The following is a 22,180-nucleotide window of genomic DNA, read 5'->3' as shown; positions in this document are numbered from 1 at the left end:
ATGTATCCTTGCATCTTCCTGCATGTAATATACTTTTTGTATCCCCATGCCTTACCAATGAACATCTGTTGATGAGATTTTAAAAATTGCCCATGCATGTGCGCATGTCAATTTATTTTTACGTGCATAATTAAATGATGTAAATTAATTCTGTTCTGTTATGATGCTCTCTTAAAAATTATGAATTCCATAATGTAGAGAAATTATTCAATGACAAGGACACAGATTTTTTTTTTTAAATCTATTAAGTTACTGGCAGTGAGGTGTGAAAATTCTGCAATTTCAAATGTGACTTCAAGTCCTCAACCTCCAATCAAATCCCAAGTCCTCAATTCCCTCCCACCCCCACTCTGACCCGAAGTCCTCAGCTCCCCCCCCCCTGCCCCCGACCCAAATTCCTCAACTTCCCCCCCACCCCATGCCTCCCAATCCCAACTTTCTGTTCTCCCCTCCCCCTTTATTCCCATTCTAAACAACATTCCTGTTCCCATTCATTAAGAACAGTGTTAAAAGTAAATACCGATGGAATATTCAATTCACAATCTCTTTCCCATTCTTACCATTCTTAGAAACATTCTTGTTCCCATTCTTAACAATATTCTTGTTCTCGTTCTTAACAATATTATTATTCAAGGGGGGTAGGGGGAGGGGAGGGGACGAAGAAGAGAAGAAAGGTAGGTAATGGATGGCACTCCCATCAACAAAATATGTATTAAAATAAGAATGTGGTCACAATCTGCGATAAAACTTGGTAAAGGGCCGTTTAGTCAACGCTCATTTAATGCACTCTTAAACAATGAATAGCATGATTTGGAAACACACATGTAATGTGCTATCCCAAAAAATTAACTTGACACCTTTTATCCATGTCACCCTTGCCATGGTTATATCAGAACAAGCTGAATTGTCACAAGTCACGGATTGATTAACCCCAATATGGGGCCGTTGAAAAATTATGTAACGCTATTTGTTTTAGTAATTTGTGTAACGTAACGCTTGATTACTGTGCGTTCTGATGTACCGTGCGTTGTGATGGGCTTGAAAAAACCTTACTATAATTTCACATGTGATTACATTTTTCGGGGTCCCTCATTGTGAATAACACTCAACCCAAAGAAAGCCAATGAAAATCTGATGCAACAAACCCAGGCAGTGCGTAATCATCATAGGCCTTCATGCCTAATGTCTTAGGCCCACCAGAAAACCAAGATGGTGGCCAAATCATTTCGTCTCGGTGCTGTGTTGGGTGGAGTCGAGCGACAGATGTGGGTGGGTGTGGTCCGGCAGCTGTCCGACCAATGGGTGCACATTTCAAAAATCAACTCCTAATAAGAACCCCAACAATAACAGCAATGTTAAACTCTTGAAGACCTGCAAATGTCACAGGTAAAAACAACACTGAAGGAGCTGGGGCTCCCACGTCGATCGGAAGAATGGACGCCACAAAAAGCTGGAATTCATCCGAGTTGCTTTAATCAAACCAAACACTCAGGCACTCTGAAAAGCCCGTTTATCGGGCAGCAATATATATCCATATTATCCCGGAGCGTTTGCCCAGGAAAGGCGAGAGGGGGCGTGGCCCAGCGTCCTGGCTGCGGCCTGGCAAGTTGAGGGCGAGCCTGCCCGGGCATGCCCGGGCATGCCCGGGCGTCCCGACCGAGGCCTGGCAAGTTGAGCGCGGGCCTGCCCGGGCGTCCTGGACGAGCCCGGCATGGTGATCGCTCCGCGTCCTTGATAGGTGCAAGGCGATTGTGAAAACCCAGCGGTAGCCGCTACACACGTCCCCCCAGAATCGACTTGCACCGGCAGGGTCAATTTGAGGGGGGTCCTGATGACCCGGCCGAAGCGACCCCTGGTGGGTCGTGGGAGGGGGTCCGGTGTGGTGGTGGGCGGTCGAGTGGGGGGCACCGTGGACGGGGGGCGGCCTCGCCGCGGCGGAAGGGCCACCCGTGGTGGGTGGTCGACGTCCACGTGCGCCGGCTTGAGGCGGTCCACCGCAATCCGGTCCGACCTGCCGCCGATGTCGATGACGAACGACTTGTCGTCCCGTCGCAGCACCCGGAAGGGCCCGTCGTACGGCGGCCGGAGTGGCCCCCGATGTGCGTCGTGACGCACAAAAACATACTCCGCTGTGCGAAGTGCTGGGGGGACGTAGGACTGGGGGTCACCGTGGTGGGATGTTGGCACGGGGGCAAACCGTCGGGCGGCCTCCTGGAGGTCCGAGCGCTGGTGAGCTGCGGACCAGGGACTGGTTGCGTCGGGCACGAATTCGCCCGGGACGCGTAGCGCCTGGCCATAGACCAGCTCGGCGGTGGATGCCTGGAGGTCCTCCTTGGGGGCCGTGCGGAGGCCCAAAAGGACCCACGGCAGCCGGTCGGCCCAACCGTCGTCTTGAAGGCCGGCCATGAGCGCGGCCTTCATGGAGCGGTGGAATCGCTCGCACAACCCGTTTGCTTGGGGGTGGTAGGCCGTAGTACGGAGGAGCTTGACCCCCAGGTTGCGGGCGACCGCGCCCCACAGCTCGGAGGTGAACTGTGGTCCGCGGTCTGACGAGATGTCCGCCGGTGCGCCGAAGCGGGCGACCCAGGTGGCGATGAAAGCCTGCGCCACGTCGGCGGTGGTGGTGGAGACGAGGGGAACGGCCCCCGGCCACCTGGTGGTCCTGTCCACCATGGTGAGCAGGTGTGTGAACCCCCGTGACGGGGGGAGGGGGCCCACCAGATCCACGTTGACGTGGTCGAAACGTCGTTCGGGCACGGTGAAAGGTGCCAGCGGGGCCTGGGTGTGTCGGTGGACCTTGGCCCGTTGGCAGGCCGTGCAGGTGCTGGTCCAATCGCGGACGTCCCGACGAAGGCCGTGCCAGACGAATCGCGCCGACACCAGCTTCTGGGAAGCTTTCCGGCCCGGGTGGGAAAGGCCGTGGAGGGAGGCGAAGATGCGGCGTTGCCAGGTGACGGGCACGATGGGGCGAGGCTGGCCTTGGGAGACGTCGCAGAGCAGGACAGTGTCCGCGAAGGGGATGTCGGCCAGGCGGAGGCCCGTGTCTGCCGCCCGGAGGGCTTGCACCGTGGTGTCGGTGGTTTGGTCCGCCGCCATAAGCGCAAAGTCCACGCCCAGGTGGACCGCGTTCGCGCTGGCCCGGGAAAGACAGTCGGCCACGGCGTTGTTTTTGCCGGCGACGTGCCGGATGTCCGTGGTAAACTCCGACACGGCGGAGAGGTGGCGCTGTTGGCGGGCCGACCACGGCTCCGTGACCTTGGCCATGGCGTAAACCAACGGCTTGTGGTCGACGAACGCCGTGAAAGGTCGGCCCTCCAGGAGGTGGCGGAAATGGCGGACGGCCAGGTGTAGACCGAGGAGCTCCCGGTCAAACGTGCTGTATTTGAGCTCGTTCGGCCGGAGCTGCCGGCTGAAAAAAGCGAGTGGCTCCCAAATCCCGTTCACCCATTGCTCATGTACGGCGCCCACCGCGTAGTCGGAGGCATCCGTGGTGAGGGCGATGGGAGCGTTGAGCACCGGGTGAGCGAGCAGTGTTGCGTCGGCGAGGGCCCGCTTTGAGCTTTGGAAGGCCGCATCCATTGCTGTGGACCAGGCGATGTCGTGCTTGGCCGGCTTGCCCCGGAGGGCTTCGTAGAGGGGCCGCATGAGTTGAGCAGCGCGGGGCACGAAGCGGTGATAAAAATTCACCATTCCCAGGAATTCCTGCAGGGCCTTTATGGTGCGGGGACGCGGGAACGTGGTGATGGCCTCGACCTTGGTTGGCAGCGGCACGGCCCCGTTCTTGGTGATGTGGTGGCCCAAAAAATCAACGGCCGTCGTGCCGAAGTGGCATTTGGCCGGGTTGACGATGAGGCCGTGCTCGCTGAGGCGCCCGAACAGTGTTCGGAGGTGGAGGAGGTGCTCGGCCCGGGACGTGCTGGCGATGAGGATGTCGTCCAGGTAAACGAAAAGGAACGGCAGGTCACGCAGCACGCCGTCCATCAAGCGCTGGAACGCCTGAGCCGCGTTCTTGAGACCAAACGGCATCCGCAAGAATTCGAATAAGCCGAACGGCGTGATGACTGCCGTTTTAGGGACGTCGGCCGCCCTGACAGGTACCTGGTGATATCCCCGTATGAGATCAATTTTCGAAAAAATGACCCGTCCCGCCAGACGGGCGGAGAAGTCTTGGATATGCGGGATCGGGTACCTGTCGGGGGTGGTAGCGTCATTGAGACGGCGGTAGTCACCACACGGGCGCCATCCACCCCCCGGCTTTGGCACGATGTGCAGTGGCGAGGCCCACGCGCTATCGGAGCGCCGCACGATGCCGAGGTGCTCCAACACGTCGAATTCGGCCTTCGCCACGGCGAGCTTGGCTGGGCCGAGGCGGCGGGCCCTGGCGTAGACCGGCGGGCCCGTGGTTGGTATGTGGTGCTCGATCCCATGCCGTACTGCGACGGCCGAAAACGTCGGCCGCGTGAGGGCCGGGAACTCCGTGAGCAGGCGAGCAAACTCGTTCGCCGCAGGGACGGCGCATGCCAGCTCGGTCGGCGCGGAGCTGCTCAATGTGCATACCAGGGAGCTGAAGGTTTCGGCGTTGATTAAACGACGCCGTTGGACGTCCACCAGCAGTCCGTGTGCGCAGAGGAAGTCGGCGCCTAGCAGAGCCATGGGCACGTTTGCAGTTACAAACGTCCAAGCAAAGCGTTGGCCGCCAAAGCAGAGGGTGACGTTGCGCGGGCCGAAGGTGCGGATGGTCGATCCGTTGGCCGCAACCAAGGAGGGGCCGCAAACCGCGGACTGCCTGTCCTGGTCAGAGGCGGGTATGACGCTCAGTTGGGCGCCGGTGTCGCACAGGAAGCGCCGTCCGGACGCTTTATCCGTGATGAACAGTAAGTTGCCCGTGTGGCCGGCGCTCATGGCTGGTAATGAACGCCGGCCCGGCCGTTTCCCGGCCTGCCGAAGGTGCACGGGGGTCAGCATGTCCGGGCCTTCTGTCCGAACCTGGCATGATAGTAACACCACGCTTGGTCAGGTGGAGGCCCCGGTCGTCGTGCTGGAGGTGGTCGGCTCGGTGTAGCGGCCGCCAATTGCGTCGGCAGTTCGGTCGTCGACCGTGCCGGGTGCTCGGGCGCCATGGGTGTTGCGTCGGACGGCGGTGGGTCCCATGTCGCCGCTGCGATGCGCTGACCTGTGGCGGAGATCTTGTCGGCTTCTCTGGCAAGGGCCCGGGGATCTGTGATCGTCGTGCTTGCCAGGGCGAGGCGTACCGGGTTAGGCAGCTGACGGAGGAACAGCTCCCGGAACAGGAATGCCGGAGAGTGCTCGCCGAGCAGTGAAAGCATGTAGTCCATTCGCTCGGAAGGGCGCGTGTCGCCGAGCTCGGGCAGGTCGAGCAGGCGCCGTGCACGTTCCGCCGATGGGAGGGCGAAAGCGTCGAGGAGAAGCTTCTTAATCGTGCCGTATTTGTCAGCGGCTGGCGGGCTCTCGAGGAGGCTCAGGGCGCGGGCCGCGGTGGCCGAACCGAGCGCTGCTACCACATGGTGGAAGCGGGTGTCGTCGGCCGTGATGCCTCGCAGGGCGAACAGGGAATCCGCCTGTGCGAACCAAACCGCCGCGTGAGCCTCCCAGAAGGTAGGCAGTTTAAGGGCGACTGCCGTGTCCATGTCGGTAGGTCACCAATGAAGGAGCTGGGGCTCCCACGTCGATCGGAAGAATGGACGCGACAAAAAGCTGGAATTCATCCGAGTTGCTTTAATCAAACCAAACACTCAGGCACTCTGAAAAGCCCGTTTATCGGGCAGCAATATATATACATATTATCCCGGAGCGTTTGCCCAGGAAAGGCGAGAGGGGGCGTGGCCCAGCGTCCCGACCGAGGCCTGGCAAGTTGAGCGCGGGCCTGCCCGGGCGTCCTGGGCGAGCCCGGCATGGTGATCGCTCCGCGTCCTTGATAGGTGCAAGGCGATTGTGAAAACCCAGCGGTAGCCGCTACAACACCATTATATTTGGCATTCACTATGCCACAAACTTCCCTGTTTCTCGTTCATCAAGAACGATATTAAAAGTAAATAACTTCGAAACAACACTAAATTGACAATCTCGTGAGATGAGGGAATCTCCTAAATCACAGTAACAATAGTGGATAAGTAAGCTAAATGATAAAAAAAAATGGAAAAAATAACATAACTGGAACTCTGCGGACAAATACCCTTATAATGAAATGGGTGTCATGGTCCCTGGTCTAGTAGTTTAAGAGAAAATTGTCAAAAACAAACAAACAAACATAATAAGTGTATTTTTACCCTCGCCTGAGGAGAGGGTGTTGAATTTTAGTCTATTTGTTTGTCTTTGTCTGATTGTTTGTCTATATTTTTGTCTGTTTGTCCACAAAGAATAAATATGATTTTCTCTGCAACCGTTGGTCCGATTGACAGGAAATTTTCACCATAGGTGCAACTCCACCTGTGTAAGTTTTTAATGATAATTATGACGTCATAGGCCACGTGGTATGGCCGCCATCTTGGAAAAACCAAAAATATTGCACCTTTATATCTCCAAAAACACTATAGAAAAAATTGAGACATGGCTCATTGTAAAGAACTCTCCATGGGGAATTACATATGCTAATGTTGGTGTCACAGGTGCCTCCTTATGACGTCATAATTCGACAAGTACAAAACTTCATCTGATCAAAATGAAATTTCTTGAGCATCATCTGGGGATAAATTGGTGGAGAAAAAACAAAACAAAAGGATGACATCATCGGTCACGTGGCTTGGCCGCCATTTGGAAAAACCGAAAACATTTTCACCTCCATCTGTCAAACCTGCATGATGTCGCACACTCAGAACTCCTTTATTGTTACGAGACCATACTGTCATTGTGGTGGTTTATATGCTTTGAACGCCTGTAGCTATCCTCTGCCTGAGTTTACTGCAATGCTCCACATGGTGCTGAAGTTCTCATCCCCCCACCCGCTTCCCCTTCCCAGTGTGCTGTCACTGTGCCAAATGTGACCAATGCAGCCTGCAATAAGGGATTCCCCAATAGTGATGGAAAACACAGTTTATCTTGTTATGAAGAAACATGTCCAAATATACTCAAAGGCAAAAGTTATTGTGACACACAAACAACAAACAGAATCAGTGTTAAACTTTTACTGCCGCGAATGAAATGTTATTACATGGAAAGACAAATGTTTCAAGGTATGGTAACGATCAACAGTCCATAAGAACAGTGCACCTGGCATATGCAAATGAGCCACAACACAAGAGGGGGTTCACAAGCAAGTTCACACAGTCAGTAGCGAGTGTGTCCACCTTGTGCATTGATGCAGGCCTGGCACCTTCGCCTCATTGAGGCCACTAAACGTCGATGAAAGTCCTTGGGAAGATCATTCCATATCCGAGGAAGGATTTGGTGGAGTTCCTGCAGCGTTTTTGGAGGATTCGGATGAAGTCGTAAACGTCGCTCCATTTCATCCTCCCAGACGTGTTCAATGGGTGACAAATCAGGGGATCTTGCAGGCCAGGGTAACACATTAACATTGTTCTGATTAAGATACTGCTGTACAACTCGAGCAACGTGTGGTCTGGCATTATCGTGTTGAAACGTCACTCTAGGGCCGTTCTGTTGCAAAAACGGTAAAGCGGCCATTTGCAAAGTCTCGTCTCGGTACCTCACAGCATTCAAGTTCCCCTCAATCACAATCATTGGCGTTCTTGCTGCAGCTGTTATCCCACCCCAGATCATAACGCCCCACCTCCAAAACGATCCCCTTCCAGAACACATGGCCTGATGTAACGTTCACCTGTGCACCTGTAGACACGTGTCCTACCGTCAGCTTGGTGAAGCTGTGCCAAATGGTGTTTCTATGGACGTTGAATCGACGAGCAACATCACGCTGCGAGGTACCAGACTGAAGCATACCTATAGCTCTCCATCTGTCATTTTCCCCGAGGCGTGGCATGTCGAACTTATTCCAGAACGATGAATAGAGGTGTTTTTCTGACTTCTGCACTTCTTAAGACTGCATTGAGTGGAAATGATAAGCGTCTGGTTGTCTGGCCTTTTAAAGTGAACATTGCTGGCCATTTTTCTCGAATATGTCATGCTTCTTGCAAATTTCATGCAATTCGAACAACAACTGCTTGGTTGCGTTTCTTCGACCATTTTAACACACTCTTTCTCTGGTTCAAATCCAAAAATTCATTCACAAGATTACCAATGAAAAAATTCCATGTCACACTAACTTTTGCCTCTGAGTATATTAGGTTCACAATGAAAAGGGCATACAAGAAGGCAGTGGTGTGGTTGCCTACAATGACAGCAACAACACAACACATTAGTACCTGCATTATATATTTACCAAATACAGAGGACATAATCCTACTGACTATCATTTACACTGATTCACCATACAAGAAACCCTGTGTTCATACCCTAGTGCATTATTACAGATATGGTCAAAATGAGTCCCAAAAGGAATTGATGAGTGTTAACCGGATGGCAATACACAGGTTGGATGAAATTACACTAACACTGATCAAGTTACATTAGCGGTTAACGTAATTACAAATACTCACTGTTCTGAGTATTGACCAGTATTTACCCTACATTTCCATATCTGTTCTGTTTGAATGTTCTGCCAAAACCTTCCATCATTTACCGACTGAAACTGTTTGAAGGATACTGCAACGTTTACCTTTCAGGAATGAGATCCTGCAAAACAAGAACCCGCACAGCGTGTCTTCACACAACCGAACAGTAAAAATGTCGCCCAGCACAGCTGCTTGCCCATGTCCGTTGATCCCCACAATGCAACCCAGAAATGTTTGTGTTGTTATTTACATATCATAGGGGATAACATACTACTTGTAATTTTATAAGGGAGAATAAACAATAGATCTGCTTTGTGTTTCATATACAACTATGTCACCAGAGATCTGTCTCAGTCTATTTCTTATAAATATGGGAGGGAGGGGGTGTGGTGGGAGAGGGTGTGGGGAGGGGTGGGGGGAGAAGAGAGAAAGGTAGGTCATGGATGGCACTCACATCAACAAAATACGTATAAAAAACAACACTATGAATGTATGGCATGCACTATGCCACGCAAGGGTTCATCATTCACCACTGTGGTTGGCAAGTAGCTGTGGTTCATAATGGTGATCTCTTCCCTGAAATGCACTTCCTGGTTTTAGCTCTGAATGTCATCCTGTTCTCACACCCTTCCAATAGGGCTGCCGATCTCTTTATTTTTCCTTCCACCACCATTTGATTTTACTTCTTCCGTGTCGTTTAGCTGACCTTTACTAGCCCATTGTATTATTACAGATTGGCATTAATTATTATTCAGTGCAACATGGTTTTTGTTCGAGTGTTTGTAATATATTATTTGTTATAAACAAGATAGCGTTGCTCATTTATTTGTGGTGCAATTACGTTCTAAATTTAACCGTTTTAAAGATTGAGAGAACGGGTTTCCGCTCAACCGACTGAGGCGTCTATCATGGCCCATGCTCTGCACCAATCCTATTTATCATGGATGGCAATGGTGTCCATGTCCTCCATTCCTGCTCTGCCACATTGCATTTCCTTCATCTTTTATGTAAGGGTGAAAATAATGTGCAAGTAGTTCCATTTCCATCCACATGAAGGGTGCAAAGACGGATCTATTCAAACTATAGGATGGCTTGGTGGTCATTACCAGGGGCTTCGAGAGGGAAGAGGTGGGGTCGGGGGGGGGGGGTCCCTACCTCAGGGCCCGAGGTCCGTTGAGGGGCCCGAACGGCTCCTGTATTTTTTTTTTTTAAAGAAGTAGAGTGAAACTCCAGAAAATGGTTATGAACCAGAAATGTGCATCACAAAGAAATGGGTTTGTATCCTCTTTGTCCAAATTTTTTTTTTTTAACCATCTTCTCACGTACTTTTTTGCCAATCTTAGGGAGAAATACTGTTCAACAGTCTCTGTGTTCTCTGTTTCTCTCAACTCTGTGTTTGCCTCAAAATCTTGTGTCCCAAACCCATCTCTCTCTGTACCCACCTTACCCAGTCGAACCCAGCTGCTCCTGGACTCTGTGTCCTTCTCTCCTGACAAGGTGGAGAAGTTTTTGTCAAACCTCGACTCTGATTCTGCAACTGCACCAGACGGCATCAGCCCACAGGTCCTAAAATCCTGCTCTGCCACTCTATCTCACCCTCTCTCTGTTCTCTTCACCCTCTCTTTTGCTCAAGGTCATCTGCCATCTGCTTGGAAATCAGTCAACATTACTTCTTTCCACAAAAAAGTTGCAAAAACAGAACCTTGCAACTACAGACCAATCAGCCTGCTCCCAATAATCAGCAAGGTCATGGAATCCAACATCGCTTCTGACATCAAATCCTTCCTCTTCTCCAATGGCTTGACCTCTGATCATCAATTTGGATTCAGACCAGGTCATTCTACTCTGGACATGCTGCTTCTGCTGTCTCAACAATGGATGGAGGTCCTCAATGCCAAACAGGAAATCAGAGCTGTCTCCCTTGCTATACATCATGCCTTCGATACGGTCTGGCACCCAGCTGTGCTCACCGAACTCTCTTCCTATGGTATCCATGATAACCTTCACGCATGGCTTGCGGGCTTCCTCTCTGGTCACGGTCAACGTGTGGCCCTTAATGGAATTCTCTCATCTCCCCTTTCTGTCCAGGCTGGAGTTCCTCAAGGCAGTGTTCTGGGCCCTGTGCTATTTCTGGTCTTCATCTATGATCTCTCCAACAACAATAACAACAACAGTCATTTTAAGGCCATTTTTCCTGGTAGAGCGGAGATTAGCCTTGCGGTCCCCATGACGATCTTCTCCATTTTGCCCTATTTTCTGCATCTCCACCCCCCCCACCCCCCTGCCATATGATCTCTCCGACTCTGGAAAATCTTCTCTATCTCTTTGCTGATGACTCCACCCTTTGCTGCTCCATATCTCAACCCTCAGATCGGCAGGCTGCAGCCTCTTCACTCTCTGCAGACCTGGACAAAATCACAAACTGGTCAAATAAGTGGAACATGTCTTTCATGGAACAAACAAACTGGTCAAACAAGTGGCGCATGGTCAAACAAGTGGAACATGTCTTTCAATCCTGACAAATCGCACACTCTCACTCACTATGTCTCTCCGAAAAGACAGTCTGCACAACCCACCCATCTACTTTCTCAACAATCCTCTCAAATAAGTTCTGTCACTCGAGCTTTTGGGTCTCACCATCTGCCATGATCTTTCCTGGGAAAACCACATTTCCAAGATGGCCGCCAAAGCCAGTCGCCGACTGGCCATCCTCCGTCATGTGAAATACGTTTGGGCTAATGAATAAATGTGAATGCATCAACAACAAAAATATCCCACAGCATTATTTACATGACGAACAAGTGCTGGTTGCGAACGAAGTTTGCACTTTGGCAACAAAATAGAAACGGGCTTGTTAAAGAATAAAGAAAGCAAACGACACAGGACAGAAAATAATAGGGTGCAGTCATGGACGGCAAACAATCTTATCGTCTTGCTCATCCTTTGGACAAACTAGACCGATGCGATCGACAAAGAAGGACAACGTAGCTGGGTCATTTGGGTAGTCGTATGCCAGCGATAGAGGTAAAGTATCAAAATTATTATTACTTCGAAATAATAATATCAATACTATCAAGCAATACGAATAAATAAAGTCGCGAGGAAAGAAGAAACAGGAGATGATCTAACAGATCTGTAATGGCAACAGAGGTTACAGAACGGATTACAGATCACAGCAGGCCTGGGAGAAGATGGAGGGATGATGTGGAATCAGAATCCAGGAGCCTGCGGCAGGACGGAGGCAGGATATAAACGTGTTGTTGTCGCCAAACGAGTCCACATGCAAGGAAGTTGATCTGAAGATTCTGCAAAGCGAGGGACAATGCAAAGAAATAGCCAAAGGAATTGAAAGTACAGTTGGAAACCTACACAATGATATAAAAATCGGAGGCATTTAAATGCCAGGAACGTCATACTGCCATCTTTGTAAATCGGCCAAGTTGCTGGCACACTGAACAGGCACTGTCGGTTATTGGCCACCGGTGTTAGACTGTTGGCAGGCGAGGTTTGTCCACAGATTTGGTTTGGCAGTCAGGAAGGAAGGGAAAAATGAAGTTGCACTGTTCCCACAAGATCAGAGATGTTGAACTTTGAATTGCAGACAAATGGCGATAATGCTCGATAGGAGGTATTCCAAGCAAATGAAATCAAGCTTTTGGGTCTCACTATCTGCCATGATCTTTCCTGGGAAAACCACATTTGAAATCTGGCCTCCAAAGCCACTCGCCTACTGGGCATCCTCCATCGTGCGAAGTCCTTTCTGGGCACTTCTGAGCTCCTCACCACATACAAAGTTTTCATCCGCAGTTCAATGGAATACTGCTCTCCCCTCCAGACTGGTGCTCCTGCCTCACACCCAGCTCGGCTTCACACGGTTGAAACCAAAGCATTATAGTCTAGTAGGAAGACTAGGTCCCCCTGCACCCCCCGGAGATATACTTCTAATCAGTGTTTCTAGATTGGAAAAAATGTGTAGAAAATGACTAGCTATGGCCCCAAGCTGAAAAAATGTCCCACATACCATTTTTATGCAAATTACTGCTGCAAATTTTATGCAAAATTATGCAAATTTTATGCAAATTTTTGATGAGGAGTAGAGTTGAGGGGTCTTTGAGGGCTTCATCGAGGTGCTCTCGGTTGCAAGACTGGGTCATTCTGAGAAGCACAGCAGGGTCAGAGATCATGATGTTCTCCTCCTCAGTGAATCTCTCCATCAACAGCCTCTCCATTGCCTCACACACTGTTTTGAGGCAAAAGAGGGACTTTGCGTAGGCCTTTCCACTGAGAACACCTTTGAGAGATCCACTTGTTACTAGTTGTGCCTCAAAGAGAATCTCTGCATATCCAGAACCACGCATCTTGTGTCCAGTGAGCATCCCGATGTAGTTCATGGATGTGTGGAAGGGTCCAATCGTTACTACATGACTAGCAAATTCATTTGGCCAGCGCCAGATGATGGGAAGGGCTTTCATGCAGACACCCAGATCAAATGTATTCAGGACCCATCTCTGACCCACCTCAGCAGTTGCTGCCTCGGAACGCTTCAGTAGCTCACGAACAACTGCGTTGTCTGTGATCGGTCTGTGCCTGGTGCCTGCATGGCATGGCAATGGCCTGCAGCCTGTGCCTGGGCTAGGGGGTTTCACCTCTGCAACTGGTTCTCCCCCACCCAGCAAATCAACAGTCGACTACTGCACGCCTATCCACCAACCGATCACAGACAACGCAGTTGTTCGTGAGCTACTGAAGCGTTCCGAGGCAGCAACTGCTGAGGTGGGTCAGAGATGGGTCCTGAATACATTTGATCTGGGTGTCTGCATGAAAGCCCTTCCCATCATCTGGCGCTGGCCAAATGAATTTGCTAGTCATGTAGTAACGATTGGACCCTTCCACACATCCATGAACTACATCGGGATGCTCACTGGACACAAGATGCGTGGTTCTGGATATGCAGAGATTCTCTTTGAGGCACAACTAGTAACAAGTGGATCTCTCAAAGGTGTTCTCAGTGGAAAGGCCTACGCAAAGTCCCTCTTTTGCCTCAAAACAGTGTGTGAGGCAATGGAGAGGCTGTTGATGGAGAGATTCACTGAGGAGGAGAACATCATGATCTCTGACCCTGCTGTGCTTCTCAGAATGACCCAGTCTTGCAACCGAGAGCACCTCGATGAAGCCCTCAAAGACCCCTCAACTCTACTCCTCATCAAAAATTTGCATAAAATTTGCATAATTTTGCATAAAATTTGCAGCAGTAATTTGCATAAAAATGGTATGTGGGACATTTTTTCAGCTTGGGGCCATAGCTAGTCATTTTCTACACATTTTTTCCAATCTAGAAACACTGATTAGAAGTATATCTCCGGGGGGTGCAGGGGGACCTAGTCTTCCTACTAGACTATTAAGAATCGTTGGAATCTCCAGCGATGAAGTTGATTCTGAGGGCCTATAACTCGCTCACCAAAGGCAGGTTGGTGGTCTTTCTGTCTTCTACCGACTCCTCTCTGGCCTAGATCCCCCTGGTCTGTCCGTCTGTGCTCTGTCCACCAAATATTCCTGCGGGACTCACAAGATCTTTCAGCAACCCTCTTCTGGTGAAACTGCCAAAATCAAGACTCTCTGCTCACCTTCACTCTTTCAATCCTCTTTTCTTCTGCCTCTGGAACAAACTCTCACACTCTCTTCAATCCCTCTCCTCCCTCCAGGTCTTTAAAACAGCTGTTCACCAACAGCTCTTATCTTCCCCCAGCCAAAACCTTGATTTTTTTCTACCCCTGTTAAAACACCCCAAATCCCCCTCTTTCAATCTCTAACTTCTTTCCTGAAATGCCTAGTGGTGTTCATTTGCTTTATACTGTATACCCCTGCTTCCCACTCTCTCCCCCTCTTGTCTCTCTCTCCCTTCATGGTATGTTTTACATGTTGTTACGAGGTCCTCCCCTATCCCCTGGTCTCGGTAAACCCCCGAACCCCGAGAGCGTCCCCGGCAGAAAGATATGTTATCCTGTGGTGAAAATCAATAGTGAAACCACACCAATGATTATAAATGAACAAACTTGTATTATAAATCACACACAGGTAATACGGTACAGCAAATGGCCATTAAGAGTGCACTCTATATATTTCTTCTATACAGTCAGGTCACTCACGGCACGGTCAGCGAGTGCAACGACACTCCTCAATGTCTCTATGACTTTTCCCAAGGCGAATGGGATTCGCTCCAGCGGTCTATGGAACGAAATCCGGTCGAAGCCCGAATCTCGCTCTCCAGTCGATCTCCGAAGCGTGTACAGTGGGCAAGGGTGCTCTTCCCGCCACACTGTACAATGGCGCCCTCCAGAGGCGCACCTTCACCGCTCCCTCAGCAAACCGCAACGTAATTGGAGACGAAACGGTCGCACACACCCATCCCCGGCAGATGGTAGGATGTTGGGGTGAAGATGACACGAAGCAAACCTTCACAGGTGTCCGACGCATGGAGTGCAAGATGGCCGACGGCTCTGGCTTGAGCCGATGCAATGAGGCGAGGATTCGGCGGAATCTCAGCGCCCCAAATCTGTCTACGCAGATTTCACCACTCCAGCGAATATTCTTATCGCCGGATGTCCCTTCCAGGAACTCAAAATCCCCTCGCGGCTGTCGGTAAACCTCTCGCTGACGTCATGCGCCTTCTCCGACTTTGCTCGCGCCGCTTCCTCCTCTTCACCTTCTCGTCTTTCCGGTTCGGTGTCCTGTATCATTTAAAGTTAGCCTTTTTAACTTTAAATAACTGTTCATAAACAATAAACCTTGGGAAGACAATAATAGTACATATACTCCGAAATCTTTCAAGTGGAGGAAAACCACCATAACGGAAGTTACGAATCCGTAACAATGTCTGTGCATGTTTTCATGTTTAATGTGCTAACTCTTACACGAGCCTCGATTATGTATAAAAAACAAACAAACAAACAAAAAAAAACTGTCTCGGGTGTGAATTTACTCGATCGGTCCAAACGTCCCGCTATCTCCTTTATTTTCGATCATATGGCTAAATAAAATGACCATTTGATTTTAAGAAGTTTTTTGTTTTTCATGAAAGAAAGTTCCTTAAAAAGTTATAAAAGAGAAAAAGGGTGGGGGTTGAGGCCCCGAGGTTGTTTGCCAAAAACTGACTGTCTGACTACTGATCATTAGTGTAGTTTTGATCCCAGTCATTGTTTCTCTTACAGCAATGTTGTGAGGGTTCTTCACCCCAAATGAGGTCAGGGATGTATCTCTGTGCACATCCTGTTTCTTCGACACTGTCTGTCATCCTCTTCTCACCTTTCTTCCTGTATGTGTTATTCAAGGCTGCCTCCACCTGACTACTCGTTAGGTAGCTCTTAATAGCATAATCTCATCTCTTCTCCCAGTGAATGCTGGAGTTTCTCAATAAACTTTGAGTTTCAAGAAAAACCCCTCTACCACTTTGCAGGTTAATTCGACATTGGAGAACAGTATCTCGTCGAGGCAACAGTTTGTTGACAACTGCAATCTTTGCATAAAACCTGGAGTGTGGATATATAAGATCTTCCAACATTTGGAGAATCAGTTATTCTAGGCAAGTTTTATGTTTTCACTATCTCTGGAAAAATCAACAAAAACCATTACTGCAATCAACCCCTTGAAGAAGTTCAGTGTATCAAACCCATGGCCAGTACAGTCAGCCACAACTTCTCCTGGGAAGACCACATTTCTAAGTTGTCATTCAAATGCTAGATTCAGACTGGGTATCCTTTTTTGTGTCACAAACGTACTCTGTTCTGCTTCTTATGCCATACTAGGCCTTTTATCATCACTCAATTGAGTATTGGTCTCAGTTTGGGCTTGCCCCCTTGTTATGCCTGTCACTTCTGGATGCTGTAGAAACCGTCAGTTTGAAAATCATTATCACCCACCAAGAGATTGAGGCATAAGACTAGATAATTCTCGTTGCAGAGAAGTTGGTGACCACTCGTTGCTTACCATCTCCTTTCTAGTCTTTTTTTTCTGCTGCTTTTTCAGCCCCACACATCTTACCAGACCAATCAGCTGACTTGCATTCCTGAAATTATCCCCTTCTTGTTAACCTCACATTCCGGGCTTACTACTCACCTCACACCCTCCACCTCTATTTTCTTCTGCCTATCTATACAGGGTGTTCCAAAAAGACCCGGACAACTGTGGTTGTTAATATATTTAGAACCACAAATGATACAATGATACCCTTTGGTTTATATGATACAGAAACTCATAAAGTTTTGTGCGCATCATCAATACACTTCAATGTGAGCTCCGTTTGTCGCGCATAGGACATCAAGGCGGTACATGAGTTCTTGCCATGTTCGGCTCAGCATGTCCACCATTGCGCTTGCAGCTGTGATCTGAGAACAAAGATCCTGCAGGTTTGCCACCTTGGTGTTGTAGAATCAATTCCCCAGATGAAACGATCAAGGGGGGTTATGTCTGGTGATCGTGGGGGCCAGGCGGTTGGTCCGTTTTGGCCTGTCCAGCGACCTGGAATTCTTTTCATTCAGGACAGCTCGAACAACTAAGGCCTAATGAGGGGGTGCGCCATCCTGTTGAAAAATGATATTGGGTTGCAGGTCTTCAATTTGTGGGAAGGCAAATCCTTCCAACATGTTCATGTAAATTGTTGAGGTCACTGTATTGTCCGCAAAGAAAAACCGACCCACCAAGCGGTCATGAAGAAGGCCAGACCACACATTGACCTTTGGACTGTCATGTCTGTATTCAATGACAACGTGGGGGTTTTCAGAGCCCCAGATCCTCACATTGTACTGGTTGACCTTCCCCTATACATGAAAGGAAGCTTTGTCTGTGACCTTGACCTTTTTCAGGTAATATTCGTTCTCCTCTATGCTACTGAGCATTTCCAAGGCAAATGCCTTGTGTTTGGGTCCATCATTTGGTTTGGGTTCCTGAAGAATCTGCACCTTTATAGACATAAAGCTTCAGTCTTTGATACAAAATCCCATGTACAGTGGTGGGTGGTAGTCCCAATTCTCTGGATGCGTGTCAGATTGATTTTCTGGGACTTTGTTGAAATGATTCATGCACTCACTGTTCAATGTCTGTTGCACTTGTGCTTAGTCGACCGGTACTTTTCTGTTTTTGACAACTTCCAGTCTTCTTCAACCTCCTGCACCACTCTCTGATAATAATCTGTGATGGCGGATTCCTTCCATACCTTGTATGGAAATTACAGTGAACTTGCGTGTCGGATCTCATCTCGATGAACCATTCGACACACTGAGCTTTCTCTTGTGAAGTCGCCATTTTATTTTTCATTAAACCACCAGACCTGAAAATAAAGAAGCTTTGAGTTTCTGTATCATCTATATATATAAAACACAGTTTGTGTGTGTGTGTGTGTGTGTGTGTGTGTGTGTGTGTGTGTGTGTGTGTGTGTGTGTGTGTGTGTGTGTGTGTGTGTGTGTGTGTGTGTGTGTGTGTGTGTGTGTGTGTGTGTGTGTGTGTGTGTGAGAGAGAGTGAGAGATATGTTACCGATAGAGTCCTAAACGGAGAGGCTCACGAACTTGATATTTGGCACAAACATGGCCATTGAGCCTGGTTTATACATGGTCGACCTGGAAATGGTCGACCTAAAAATTTATTTCATAATATTTTTTTAACCATATTTTTACCTCAGCGCATTTCAGCGAGGAATATTATGACCGGAATGGCAGAGCAGCGCGCTGATTCGCTCAGAGCGATCACGTGATGTTCCAACTTTGCCGCCATAATCTTACAGTTATGCGTTCGCACGTAATTCAGTTTTTTCACATTTCAGCGAGGAACATTGCCATTCACACCACATAGGTGTTTTTTTCTTTCATCTTTAGATCCATATTTTTAGCCATAATGTAGCGAACGTAGCGTAGCTAACGTACGTTAGCATAACGTAGCGATCCTTGCTCAGGATCTTCGTCAGGTTCGCGAGCGAGTTAGCCAAAACGTAAAAGTGAAAATATATCGAATTTTTTATTCATATTTACCTCAGCGCATTTCAGCGAGGAACATTATACACAGAAACTCAGCTGGTCGCAGAGCAGCGCGCTGATTCGCTCAGAGCGATCACGTGATGTTCCAACTTTGCCGCCATAATCTCACAGTTATGCATTCGCACGTAATTCAGTTTTTTCACATTTCAGCGAGGAACATTGCCATTCACACCACATAGGTTTTTTTCACTTTCATCTGATATTTGTGATTTATTTCAAACAAACTGTATTTCCCATCTACACGGCCATGTATTCCTATTAACGTTATGTAAAGTACATAAATTGTGTGGATTACATCATTTGTGGATGTGATCAATTGCCAGTAACCATCTATATCCCTCCCTCCCCTTCCCTCCTCCCCCTCCCTCCCCGCTCCCCCTCCCTTTCCCTCCTCCCCTCCCCCTACCCTTCCCCCTCCCTTCCCCCTCCACCCTACCCTCTCCCCTTCCCCTCTCCCTTTCCCCTCCCCTCCCCCTCCCCTCCCCTCCCTTCCCCTCCCCCTCCCCTCCCCCTCCATTTACCCCATGCCCCTCCCTTTCCCCCTACCCCTTCCTTTCCGCCCTACCCCTTCCCCCTCCCCCCTCCCTTTCCCCCATGCTCCTCCCTTTCCCCTACCCCTTCCTTTCTGCCCTAACCCCTTCCCCACCCCCTCCCCCTCCCCCACCGCTCCCCCCATCCCCCTCCCTTTCCCCCATGCCCCTCCATTTCCCCCCTACCCCTTCCTTTCCGCCCCATCCCCCTCCCCTCCCCTCCCCCTCCTCCACCCCTCCCCCCATCCTCCTCCCCTCCCCCTCCCCCCTCCTCCTCCCCCCTCCCCTCCCCCACCCTCCCCCATCCCCCTCCCTTTCCCCCATGCCCCTCCATTTCCCCCCTACCCCTTCCTTTCCGCCCCATCCCCCTCCCCTCCCCCCTCCCCTCCCCCCTCCCTCCCCCCTCCCTCCCCCCTCCCCTCCCCGTTCCTTTCCCCTACCCCTTCCTTTCTGCCATACCCCTTCCCCACCCCTCCCCCTCCCCCACTCCTCCCCCTCCCCCTCCCACCATCCCCCCTCCCCCCTCCCCCCATCCCCCCTCCTCCTCTCCCCCCCTCCCCCTCCCCCCTCCACCCCACTCCTCTCCCCCTCCCATCCCTCCCCCTCCCTCCTCCCCCTCCCCTCCCCTCCCCCCTCCCCCTCCCCCTCCCCTCCCCCTCCCCCCTCCCTCTCCCCCTCCCCTCCCCTCCCCCTCCCCCCCTCCCCCTCCCCCTCCTCCCCTACCCCACCCTCCCCCTCCCCCTCCTCCCCTACCCACCCCTCCCCCCTCCTCCTCCCCCCTCTTCTCCCCTCCCCCTCTCCTCCCCTCCCTCCCGTTCCCCTCCGCTCCCCTCCCCCTCCCACCCTCCTCCCCCTCCCACCCCCTCCCCCTCCCCCCCCCTCCCACCCCTTTCCCCCTCCCATCCCTCCCCTCCCCATCCCCCCCTCTTTTCCCCGCGCCCCCTCCCCCTCCCCCCGTCTTTTCCCCTCGCCCCCTCCCCCCTCTTTTCCCCTCGCCCCTTCCCCCTCCCCCTCCCCCCTCTTCTCCCCTCTCCCCCTCCCCCTCCCCCTCTTCTCCCCTCTCCCCCTCCCCCTCTTCTCCCCTCCCCCCCTCTTCTCCCCTCCCCCCCGTTCCCCTCCCCCGCCCGGCAATGCCGGGTACTTCTGCTAGTATAAAATAAAGGATATTGTTGTATCATTTGTGGTATTGAATATATTAACAACCAAAGTAGTCTCGGTCTTTTTGGAACACCCTCCACTATGAGAGATGTTTGTCTGTGTGTTGCCATTTTTCTCAGAGATGGCCAAACAGATCTTCTTCAAACTTTCAGAGATTCATCAGTGAGTGTTGGGGAGTGTTTTAGGAAAAATATATATTTTTGAAAAAAAAGTTGGATTTTTTCCGGAATTTTTAATCGCTCTATTGCACCTAAGCCTTTGTTTCGATGTGAAAGGTAATATTAAATGATCCCTAACCACAGACCTCAGTTGTTTTAGGGAACTGTTTTAGGCCTCCAAAAAAAAAAGAAGATTGATTTCTTCATTGTTGCCATTTGAAATGCCAACAGGATAGAACAGCACTGGGCAATGCAAAGTTTACTGTAAAGGACGAGGACTTGTAATGCTCTCTCCCACCTGGAGGCGGTCTAGACGATACACATTTACATAAAGAATTTGCAACCGCCCTCCCCTTCAAGACCACCTATAAAGAAAAAACACACCCCTTTTACTAATTGGGGGCATGCTGATCCTATGTAGAAAGTTTGAATGCAATCGGCCTAGAACTTACTGTAGGAGGAGTAGCGCGACAAACACACACACAAACACACGCTGCTCCCTGAATTACAGTGAGGATGCAATAGAGTGATTTTGTCATGCTTTTCTGGAAACTTTTTGTGTTGAGGCCATGCATATATAATTTGCTCAAATTGGCCATCAATCATCGACACAGAATGGGAGTTTTTGTCTCATCTTCTATAATGTCGTTTTTGAAATTTATTACCACCACCGAAGATGGATGGAGGTTATGTTTTCACCCCTGTCTGTTTGTTTGTTTGTTTGTCCGTGAACAAGATATCTCAAAAAATTGTAGACTGATTCTGATCAAATTTGGTGGAGAGGTTGGGTATGTGACAAGGATGAAATGATTCGATGTTGGTGAAGATGCGGATCCTTATCTGGATACTTGATTTTTTTTAATTTCAATGTGATTATTCACCATTGAGAAATGTGGCCAAAAACGATATACAACACAACAAAAACGATATATTTTTGGATTTTGGTTTAGGTCCGAATCCAGATCCGGCCTATCGGTGGGATACAAAATGTAAACAAATCAGCCTGGTGGAGGTATGCGCTCTGCCAAGTGCCCTTCTAGTTTGTAATCTCTATTTACATTGCGGTTACATGTGCTTTTCAGAGTTGTCAACATGTATAGACTGTGTTGCCACAGGTGGTTGATTATGTGGTATAACCTTTTCTTCATGGCTTTTATGTTTATATATTCATATCGCAGTATTCGGAAAATTCTCTTTGAACTTGCTTCTTTTCATCCCTCAGGTGCAAGACTCAGAAATGGTTACCTAACCTTCCGGCTACTAGCGTTGTCATTACATTCCACAACGAGGCTCGGTCCACTCTTCTTCGCACTATCGTCAGGTTTGCACTTCTCTTGTAATTTGTAAACTTAGTTGAATTGGAAGAAACCGTTTGGTTTTATTCCAATGCTTATTTTCTGTGCAAATTTGTGAATGACAAGTTATTCTTTGACAATGCTGGCTTATCATCTACTATATAAGAGGGATGTCTGTCTGTCTGTCTGTGTCGCCATTTTTCTCAGAGATGGCTGAACGGCTCTTCGTCAAACTTTCAGAGGTTCATCAGTGAGTGCCTGGGAGTGTTTTAGGCCAAAAGAAATATATATATATTTGAAAAAAAAAAGATGGTTTTTTTGGAGTTAAAAAAAAAAAATCGCTCGATAGTGCCGAAGCTTAAAAAAAATTAATGACAGTTATATACAAGTACACATTCACATAAATAAATACAAAACAATCACCAGACATT

The 22,180-nt window shown here is 49.5% G+C and overlaps 1 protein-coding gene across 2 annotated transcripts in view; it reads left to right on the top strand.

The window, feature by feature from the left end:
• Positions 1-22,180, top strand: part of LOC137436689 (polypeptide N-acetylgalactosaminyltransferase 2) — a 246,484-nt gene that overhangs the window by 62,034 nt on the left and 162,270 nt on the right. For both annotated transcript variants that reach the window (XM_078786246.1, XM_078786247.1), the window contains exon 4: positions 21,677-21,775. In XM_078786246.1, coding sequence (XP_078642372.1) covers positions 21,677-21,775 — 99 coding nt within the window. The remainder of the gene's footprint in view (positions 1-21,676; positions 21,776-22,180) is intronic.

The sequence above is a fragment of the Myxine glutinosa genome, chromosome 1 (genome assembly GCF_964187855.1).
Source record: "Myxine glutinosa chromosome 1, kmMyxGlut1.1, whole genome shotgun sequence".
In the NCBI taxonomy this organism is placed as follows: domain Eukaryota; kingdom Metazoa; phylum Chordata; class Myxini; order Myxiniformes; family Myxinidae; genus Myxine; species Myxine glutinosa.
Note: the sequence above shows the minus strand (reverse complement) of the source record. Positions and strands in the feature narration are given on the sequence as shown.